The sequence below is a fragment of the Bombus flavifrons genome, chromosome 9 (genome assembly GCF_040668555.2).
Source record: "Bombus flavifrons isolate JBK064 chromosome 9, iyBomFlav1_principal, whole genome shotgun sequence".
NCBI lineage: Eukaryota > Metazoa > Arthropoda > Insecta > Hymenoptera > Apidae > Bombus > Bombus flavifrons.
The window spans coordinates 8,148,681-8,159,298 of record NC_138450.1 but is presented as its reverse complement, the minus strand read 5'-3'; the positions used below and the strand labels follow the sequence as shown (position 1 = coordinate 8,159,298).

Genomic DNA, 10,618 nt, shown 5'->3' with positions numbered 1-10,618 from the left:
ATTATGAAATTACATTTTTAGTTATATCATGATAATTATATAGTTTATTTTACTGACTTTTTATATATTTCTAACAATTTTGTACTATTTAATTAAAGATTGCTAAAGAATGCTTACATTGAGTTGTCATTAAATTATTCATGCAATAATATATTTAGTTGTACAACATACTATTATTGTTTTAGCTTCTTCATTTCCTATATTTATTTCATAGAGCTAAAAAAGATCAAGTAAAAGGATTTTATATGGATGATAAATCCATTAATGTAGGGCAGGAAGAATTTCTTGAAATATATCCCCTTAATTTGTATCATTCCAATTTTATTAAACCTTCAACTCCTCCACTTCCACAACCTATAATAATTACAGATGAAATTCATGGTGATTTTAGTATTACTACATATCTTGATGTAATACCAGGTACATATTAAAAAAATACAATTTTTATATAAAGAAATAACTTGTAGAATACTATATAAATAAAAATTTTAAAAAGAAAGATTCATAACGAAATAAAAATTTAAAAACTTGTATTAACATTATTCATATTTAAAAAAAAAATTCATTAGATAGTATACATGAATATATATTTCGGAAAATGTTGAGAAAAGGACGTTTTCCACCTGAATCTTTAAAGCTTGAATTTATTGCCACAAATTCGATTGAGAATGAAAGGAAATCGTCGCCAAAACAGACTAAAAGATCTACTCGACAGAACCAAATTAAAAAAAATGAGAAGGAAAATCAAAAACACAGAATAGATACATATGAGATATGTTTATCCGCCGAAGCCTTGTTTTCTGGTAATTTTTACATTTTATACGTAGTTTATAATTTATAATTGTTAGATTTATTTTCCAACAGATTAAAGGCTTTATAGTGTAGGGACTAAACGTAATTTATGTGCTTATATATATAATTAATGCTGTTAATTGTTATTCTCAATAATTATATTTACAAGGTCAGCAATAAACCTGTCAGAAAGTATAACAGCTAACGTAACAGAAAATTATAGATTAGAAGAGGTTCATTTGCATTATTTATATATTTGTCTATTATATATTGCACTTAATGTTACAATATTTATGTTATAGTAAACGCAATCGTTTATACCTTAGTCATGATTTTTGTATAGAAAAATGGCAAAAAAATACTATAAAATCGGTGTCAGTAACATAGTAAAGAAAGAAAAGGATTGAGATGGGATATATATTATATTAAGTTGAGATTACATACTAATTTTTGTATGGGAATAATAAATGGTTTGCTTAAGAAATATTATGGTTAAGAATGAAAAAAAATTTTCTCCCCGGCGGGGAATCGAACCCCGGTCTCCCGCGTGACAGGCGGGGATACTGACCACTATACTACCGAGGACCTTGCGATTATGTTTCATTTCAATTTTAATTAATATACGGACCAATATACTGATAAAAATTTTTATAATTTTGTACTTTTCGAAAATATGTATATTATAAAAATAACTTAGTATCACTTAGTGCACACATAAATTTACGAAATTCTTCTTACAAAGTATATATCTATCTATCTATTTATATATATATATATATATATATATATATATATATATATATATATATATATATATATATATATATATTAGTGTTTATACTATGTAGGATTGTGGACAGGGGGAATAAATGCGGAATCAAATGGGGAATCAAATAGATATACACTAAATACATAAAGGGTGCCGTTCTCCTATAGTTCTGTAGGCCAAGCAAGAGAGTGCACGGACCATATTTGGTTTGCACGTCGTGCTGCTTCGTTACACCTGCTCTAAGATCCTAGGCTTTTTGATGTGTACTTGCGATACTGACCACTCTTTTCTGAAAACGAATGTTTATTGCACCGGAATTAATACAGTATTTATAAGGGTTTTAAACAATAAAGGAGTTTACAAGGTAATTTTAGGCATTAAAAGAGCATTTTACTTAGACTATGACTTCTTTTGTTTGTAGAATGTGACACAGGAACTATATAATCAAATTTCTGGTTCATATACTGGAGTAATGTAAAACTTGTCGACTACAGTTGATTTATTAGGTCTAAAATGACTAATTATAAGTTAACTGTACATAAAATCCGTATATTAACTTATACTTTATATAATAGAACTTAAGAAATGCATTTATACATGAGGTAGTTATTTTTGCCTTTGATTTGTAGTTTGCACAATACTTTGAAGTATATCCAAATAGAATATGAAGTAAGTTATTTTTAAAATAAAATAGGATTATAAAAAAAAAAGAAAGTATGATAAAAAATTGGAACTCCCCGTCGGGGAATCGAACCCCGGTCTCCCGCGTGACAGGCGGGGATACTGACCACTGTACTAACGAGGATTTTTACGTCTCGCGTCATTATTTTTCGAAAATATATAGCGTAATTTAGTATGCGTATTTTATTTAGTTACTTATTAATAATGTGTAGCGTAGTTTTCTTTTTAACAATCATTCGTACGTCCGACATCTTTTTATGTCACGCCGGTGCGAGTCACTTTGATCTATCTTAAATAGTTTGTTTGTAATTATATTTCCAACTATTGTTCACATAGTTTAAGTCAATTCTATAAAGAATTGCTTTTTCGTCTGCTTGTTTCGTAATGTAATACGTATTGTCTTTGCTATAAATGTAACCTTGACTGTCTAAATAGATGAAAGTTCCTGGTAGAATATATTTAGTGAACCACACTCATTATTGTAAATTTTTTATTGCTTATTATATTTGTATTATGCGTGATTTTTTCATATATATTGTAATCATAGATACTATATTTATCGTATGAAATCTAATGTAAAATTAATGTTTAGTAAAATTTAATTTAATATACAATGCATTTACAGTTTTTGAACGTCTTCATTGATGACTTTATGGAGAATATTCCTTCTCTGCGCCCTGTGGAATCATTCGATCCCTCTGATTCACGATACAGTGTAGTAATTTGTAACACCCTCAAATGTCTGCCACTTTCTCTTATAAAGTTCCATAGTACTGAAAACTAAAGACTGTTTCAACTTTTGGCTTCCTTGTCCTTTCATGGGCAAATTTGAACATAAATTCAACTACGAAGTTCTAGCATAACTATTGTGCTTTTCCTTACAATTATTTTACTAGAAAGATCTTTCACCTTCTTCTCTCCTGTGATCAGATTTATTTAAAGTCAATCCAATGTCTGGTTTCTCGTCATTGTCGTAATCCCTAAAATTTCTACTATCTTTTTTCAAACAACTTCAAGTCTCTATTTAATTATATATATACATATATTGTTATTCGTATACATATGTACTTACTTTTACTGGTCACACGCAGCGTATTTGCAAGTTCTTATTGTAATTGTTCGAAAGTGAAATTTTTTGCATTACACATCGACGCTTAAAATCACCAATATGCAATTTATAATTTATATAATTTGTTATATAGAAAAAATCTTACTTATCACCAAATTAAAATATGAAAACAATATTCAGTTTTCAGAACATCATAGAGAATTAAATATTATGCTATTTAAAAGACCTATGATCTATAATTGTATCTTCAGTATAAATTGAAATAATAATTTTACACTAGTTCCGAATAAAAAATAATAACAACTTTATTTTTAGATATGGGTACAATTACTAGTTACAACCGAACACCACAACTACCATGTATTTCATCGATCTTGATGTACGCACAGTGTCAAAATATTTTAACAAACAAGCAATTACGCATGAATTTGAATCCTATATCGATCAAATTGGAACAGTTATCGAATTTCCCGGCCAATATAGTGATTGAAAACGGTTTCAAGTGTATATATATGAAAATTCTTTTCGTAGATCGTACGATTGTCACACCATGCTATATTCCAAATAGAATCATGTATTTCGAATTTGTTAAGTGTTTCCTCTGTGAGGAATTTCAACCGAAAGAATTGATTAATTTTCTTACAACAAAATTTCTTGCTGTCCAGGTGATTAGAATCTTGTATATATGTATAATGAGCGAAATAATTTAAGAACGTATCAACTTTTGTAATTAGGTAATTGGCGTACGAATTATTGAACCCTCAATTTCTGGCCGACCTGACCATGATAAATCGGTATCAAAATCATCTAAAGCAATCACGAAAGAGGAAATTTTACTAGGAATTGCTAAATTTGATGTATCTGATCTTTTAAGAGGATTTTGGGAAGTAAAATTGACGAATGACTTGATTCATCCTTGCAACATATTTGCTACCAATATTGACTATACAGATGATGAGAGAAAGAAAATTTCGTGGAAGAATTCACCTCTTACCTCAGATACTTTTACATCGTACAGTACATCAATGAAAATTAAAATTCGTGCAACGTGTGATTTGCGAATAATTCAAAAGAAGATCATTCGACATGAAAATATATTCAATCGAATATTTTTCAATTTGAACGATTTGAAATTAGCTAGTGATATTTTGAAAGATGTATCTCTTCATAATTCCAACTTACTGACCATTTACGAATCTTCAATAGAAAACAATAATTTAAAAGTAAAATTTTGAAGTATAATTGTAGTTTGATTTTCTTACCACTTTTTATATATTCTTCTATTGTCATACATACTTATCAGTTTTAGTTAGTTGATATGATTTTTTGATGTTATTTATGATACAGACACAGGGTATGTTGAAGCATATTTTAACGGGTTTCGCTATAGAAAATTGTGAAAAATCCTACATTTTTCTGGAAGGTTTGTCAAACGGATACTTGTTAAAAATTTGGGAAAAGGTGAAGAAACTCCCAATTCAACATAAATGCATTTATTATAATAGCAGTTATGTATTTTTTACACGACTTTATGAAGATTTCATACTTTTAGGCGGAATTATTCATATTAAATTGAGGTAAACTAAAAAAAATTAACGTATGCTTGTTTATGAAATTATTTCGAAAATTTTATATTACTTTCGTATTTGATTATCTTTTTTTAATTTACTTTTCATTCAGAATTTTTATGAGGTAATACATAAATTTTCACTACATTATATTAAACACGTTTATTTTATTTAAAGCGAATCCTTAGAAATGCAACTTCGCAAGTGCATTTTATATATTGGTAAAACGAAAGCAACAATTCAGTCAAATGTTATAAGGAAATTAGGATTGATGAATCTATCATTAACGATAAAATCTTTACATCAAACACATCTATTCCCAGAACCAGATGATATAAAAGCTTTTATTAATGATATTCGAAAAATATGTTCCACAAAATACATTCGTAAAAATATGATATAAATTACTAATAATTATAACAATTATGAATGTAGGATTTAAAATTTGAAATTTGAATTGTTGTGGTGACAAAACAGCACAAATATTTATTAAAATAACAATACAAATATCTACTTAATCTATTTAGAAAAAAGAATAGAAATTATATCATAGGATGAATATAAAATATTGCTCGAAATTATTTTTGATTACGATTTGTAATTATGAACGTACATAGGTATATATTTAAATAAATGCAACAACATAATAAATGCATTCAACAGCACATTACTATAGTTATGATTATGCCGGTTACCTAATAACAATGGAATCGCTTTTGTTATGTTAATACATAATTTTCTTTTTGTCATAATGATTTAGCAATAAATATGAAAAATTAAATTGTAAACGTTATACAATTATGTTAATATTATGTGATTTTAAAACAAATTGCATCAGATATCCCGTATTGATTGCTATTGAAATATGTATGTAACACGCAGAGTACAAATTCTACAGCTGTTAATATATCAGTCATGTTAAATAACAATTCAATTTTTATTTAAATACTTTTATAATATTTATCTTATTCAGAAAATTTAAACATAAAATTACACGAATCTTGCAAATCAACCTTTAAGGTACTGTAAAACACGTGTTCTCTTCAATAAATAACCTATATGTACTTTTGGTTCAATTAACAGATATTAAAACGAAATTTTTCGGATAAGCAATTAACTCTGTATTGTGTTAAAATTAATTATCATATATTTTTATAAATAAAATTAACAAATATTTTTACTTTTAGATCATGCTCGTCCAGAAAGGAATTCAGAAAATTGATGTATACAGATAATAAAGTTTACATTTTATATTGCACATTGATTTATCAGTTTTCTTATATTAGAAGCAGAAATTTTAGTACTTTATTTTACTTAATTTCAAAAATTTAACTTTCATAAAGGTATACTAGTTTTTACTAATAACATTGAAAATAACAATTTTATGAATTAAAAAAAAAGTATTTTCTTAATCTGTTGTTTTAACAATCTTTACATATTTGTTACTAGTTTACAATACAAACATTCAGCATTAAATATTGTCAGAAATATAAAAATTTTTCGGTAATATTTTACCTATATAAATATTAAATTGGAGAAAAATATAATTCATTATATGTATGATAGATTGATATTAATTTTTTAACACATATATGCATATTATTCTTAATATTTTGCTTATTACATTTGTTTCATATAGGTAAAATGGTTTCTCAAATATTTGATGAATCTCCAAGAGGAATGCAATTAGTTAATTCAGATGATGAATCTCAGACTCATATACCAACTAATAAACAAGTTGGTGGTACTAATAAAGTACAAATGAAAAAACAGCTTGGCCTTTTAGAAGGAGTTGCAATTATTTTAGGAATTATATGTGGTTCAGGTATGAATTTGTTGTGATTTATATATTATAGTACGTTCCAAATGTTTAATAATTTTCTAAAATTGATTTCTTACATCTTTGTCTAATTTGTAGTTACAAAACTTTACAAACTATAACTATACATTTTTAATAGAATTAATTATTCTGCTCGTAGGTATTTTCATTTCTCCAAAAGGTGTAATCATAGAAGTAGGAAGTGTTGGAGTTTCTTTAATTGTTTGGGTTTTATGTGGTTTACTTTCCATGGTGGGAGCATTATGCTATGCTGAATTGGGTACTTGCATACCTCGTAGTGGTGGAGATTATGCTTATATTTATGAGGCTTTTGGTGATTTACCTGCTTTTCTATATTTATGGGCAGCTAACTTAATTTTTGTGTAAGTTACATGCATAAAATTTTGTCAGTGTTATTTATTGCCACAGGGGGAGTGGAGAAGAAATAATGTTATTTCTGCAATTTCAGACCAACTACAAATGCTATCATGGGATTAACTTTTGCTGAATATGTTTTAAAACCATTTTTTCCCAATTGTTCTATTCCAGATAATAGTGTACGTCTACTGGCAGCAGTTACTATTTGTAAGATGTTTTTCTTTGCACATAAAATGCAGCTATTTTTTCTTCAGTCATATCATATCATTCATTTATACTATAGGCTTTTTGCTAAACTTTTAATTCTAATTTTATTTAATCATTCATAGATAATTAATCATCTTAATCATCATTATCTTTGCTCAAAGAATATTATTTCTATAATATTTTTATTAAGCAATATAATTGATTTATCATTTCTATAATTTCAATGTTTTAACAGGTTTACTTACATTCGCAAATTGTTATGATGTTAAAGAAACATCTAAAATGCAAAATGTATTCATATTTGCTAAAGTTGGTGCATTAATAATTATAATTATTGCTGGGTTGGTTTGGATAATGTTAGGTAAGTATAATTTTAATATACGGTTAGGTATTAGTATTATTAAATCTTCAAAAAGGAACCAAACAGAATATAAATTTTTTATTATGGACTCAATTTAAATAACTTTGCCCTTCTTAAAATTCTTCTTTTAATAATCTGCTATATGTATGTATTAATAATTTGTTTCAGGACATACAGAAAATTTTGAAAATGCCTTTGAAAATACAATCACGGATCCTAGCAAAATCGCAGTTGCCTTTTGTTCTGGTATATTTTCATATTCTGGATGGAATTACTTAAATTTTATGACTGAAGAATTGAAAGATCCTTATGTGTATGTAGTATAAAGTAACATAGGATCATTTTTTTTTCAATAGGGAATAAATAATTTTATTTTACAGAAATTTACCACGAGCTATATACATATCACTACCTTTAGTTACTTTCATTTATGTGTTGGCAAATGTAGCTTATTTATCAGTTTTAACACCAACTGCGATGATTGCCTCTCATGCAATTGCTGTGGTTAGTATTATTTTCTATATGGTGATTTTATTGAAAAGATGTATAATTTAACTATTGAGACAAATTTTTGTTAGACTTTTGGAGATCAACTTCTTGGTGTGATGGCATGGACAATACCTGTAATGGTAGCTATATGTGCATTTGGAGGATTAAGTGTTCATATTATGACATCGTCTCGAATGTGTTTTGTTGGTGCCAGGAACGGACATTTTCCTTCAATGTTAAGTCATATTAATATTTCGAGATTTACACCAACACCGGCCTTAGTTTTTCTTGTATGTATATACAGGGTGGTTAGTAACTGATGGTACAAGCGGAAAGGGGGTGATTCTACGCGAAAAAAAAAGTCGAAAATATAGAATAAAAATTTTTTTTTTTAATTTTTTTTTTTAATTTTTCCATCGAGACAACGATCTATAGTGAGGTCCGTTATAGCGTACCGCACGCGTACCGAGCGAAAATTCAAAGTGGATTTTCTCGAAAACAAAGCCTCAAACGAAAAATTTTTATTCTATATTTTTGACTTCTTTTTTCGCGTAGAATCACACCCTTTCCGCTTGTACCACCAGTTACCAACCACCCTGTATATGAAATATATATTGTATTACATATTTCAAATTAATGTTCATTGAAATATAAATATTTCCTTTTTTATTTTTAGTGTATATTATCTTTAGTAATGCTGTGCACAAGTGATATTTTTGTATTGATTACATACTGCAGCATAGTCGAATCATTTTTTATAATGTTATCAGTATCTGGTGTTTTATGGCTTCGTTATAAACAGCCCAATATGAGTCGACCCATTAAAGTAAGTAATTAGATATTAGGTTGTCCAAAAAGTTTCTTTCGTTTTATAAAGAAATAATGGATGCACAACATTTTTCGTTTTATATTATTTTATCGAATTACGTATAATCCATTTTGTTTTATCAAAATAAAGATCACAACGTTCGACAGATTAGGATTCATGTTTGTATAAAGATGCGTTATTGTAAAAGACGTGTCTGCAAAAGAAAGACACTTTTCGGACAACCTAATAGATAGATATTATTTCAAACTCTCCGGAAATATTTTGATTAAAATTATAAATATATTTTTTAGATGCCTTTATGGATTCCTATCACGTTTGTATGCATATGTGCATTTTTAGTATTTTTTCCTTCCTACCAAAGACCATACGAAGTTGGAATAGGTGCCTTAATAACTTTATCTGGAATTCCAGCTTATTTTATTGGTGTTAGATGGAAAAATAAGCCACTATGGTTTCAACGACTTATTCGTACGTAATATGCATATAATATATTTATCATGTTATAAATCTTCCACAGACACATTTTTAATTATAATGTAATGTTAACTTTCTTGCATTTCAATAATTTTATGACATTTGCTTTTACAGTTGAAATTACTTATACCGTTCAAAAATTATTCATATCTGCCACCGAGGAACGGGATCATTGATTTACATAGTACGAATATTAAAACAGTTTGGTGTTGCATTGAATTTTGGCATTTTGCTTTAATATACATGGTACTAATTTGCATATTGCTAACACCACATAACTGTGTTCTTGGTAAACAAAAGTTTACAGTGTATATGTAAGATAAACTCGAAATTGCTCTCTAGAGTGTAAGATTAATTATTTATATGTGTTATTTACATTGTATAATTAACAATTATTATTTATTTTGAGAAAATCTTAACCATTTTAATCCCTTACATGTAGAATGATAATTTTGGTTCTCTAATAATCGCATAGTATTATATGCGAATATTGCTACAAAATCTATCTAGGAGTGATGGTCTATTTTTACAAGTATTAATATACATATTTTCTAATCTTTATTTAATAAATTAAAAAAATAAACATTATTTATCTGAGTTAATTATTAAATTTAAATGATTGTGTTGAAGATATTAAGCATATTATTATTACACTGTAATGTATAGCAATGTAAACATACATGTTAAGATTTTATTAAATAATTTTAAAGTAATAATAATATGATATTTTTCAATACTTACAAAGTAAAATATGATATACAGGGTGGTTGGTAACTGGTGGTACAAGCGGAAAGGGGGTGATTCTACGCAAAAAAAGAAGTCGAAAATATAGAATAAAAATTTTGTCTTGATGGAAAAATTAAAAAAAAAATTTTTTTTTTAATTTTATTCTATATTTTCGATTTCTTTCTTCGCGTAGAATTACCCCCTTTTCGCTTGTACCACCAGTTACCAACCACCCTGTATAATGATATTAATCATAGCTTCCATGATACAGATAATCCATAATAAAAAGTTTGATCAAAGTTTTTATAATATTGTGATAAAATAATTTCAAAAATAAATTATATAGATAAAAACTGATATCATTGTTTGTAATTGGAATTAGTAAAAAAAATAATATGACAATAAAATTTTCTGTCTGTTAGAGAAGGACAAAATTTCAACACATTCAAATACATA

At 27.1% G+C, this 10,618-nt stretch overlaps 1 protein-coding gene and 2 non-coding genes across 6 annotated transcripts; 1 reads left to right on the top strand and 2 right to left on the bottom strand.

Moving 5' to 3' along the window:
• Positions 1-1,305: 1,305 nt before the first annotated feature.
• TRNAD-GUC (transfer RNA aspartic acid (anticodon GUC)) lies at positions 1,306-1,377 on the bottom strand. Its single transcript has one exon. It is a non-coding gene; the product is annotated as a tRNA-Asp (tRNA).
• A 917-nt stretch (positions 1,378-2,294) lies between these two features.
• TRNAD-GUC (transfer RNA aspartic acid (anticodon GUC)) lies at positions 2,295-2,366 on the bottom strand. Its single transcript has one exon. It is a non-coding gene; the product is annotated as a tRNA-Asp (tRNA).
• A 3,219-nt stretch (positions 2,367-5,585) lies between these two features.
• Positions 5,586-10,102, top strand: gb (solute carrier family 7 member genderblind). Of its 4 annotated transcripts, none has more exons than XM_069119792.1 (12): positions 5,586-5,899; positions 6,067-6,222; positions 6,519-6,704; positions 6,859-7,081; positions 7,168-7,283; positions 7,519-7,644; positions 7,813-7,957; positions 8,025-8,148; positions 8,223-8,423; positions 8,810-8,959; positions 9,253-9,430; positions 9,551-10,101. In XM_069119792.1, exons 3-12 carry the CDS (start codon positions 6,524-6,526, stop codon positions 9,610-9,612), a joined length of 1,506 nt encoding a protein of 501 aa, XP_068975893.1. In that variant the 5' UTR covers positions 5,586-5,899; positions 6,067-6,222; positions 6,519-6,523; the 3' UTR covers positions 9,613-10,101. The 4 variants fall into 4 exon arrangements, with proteins under 4 accessions (XP_068975893.1, XP_068975897.1, XP_068975894.1 ...); XM_069119793.1 differs by lacking the exon at positions 5,586-5,899 and adding an exon at positions 5,909-6,000; XM_069119796.1 differs by lacking the exon at positions 6,067-6,222 and having other exon boundaries at positions 9,551-10,102.
• The last annotated feature ends 516 nt before the right edge of the window (positions 10,103-10,618 follow it).

Excerpts from the sequence above, each read along its gene's own strand:
- gb (XM_069119796.1), top strand. The coding sequence starts at position 6,524 with ATGGTTTCTCAAATATTTGATGAATCTCCAAGAGGAATGCAATTAGTT. Across the intron at positions 8,424-8,809 it reads CACCGGCCTTAGTTTTTCTT|TGTATATTATCTTTAGTAAT; the intron begins GTATGTATATAC and ends TTTTATTTTTAG. Across the intron at positions 9,431-9,550 it reads ATGGTTTCAACGACTTATTC|TTGAAATTACTTATACCGTT; the intron begins GTACGTAATATG and ends TTGCTTTTACAG.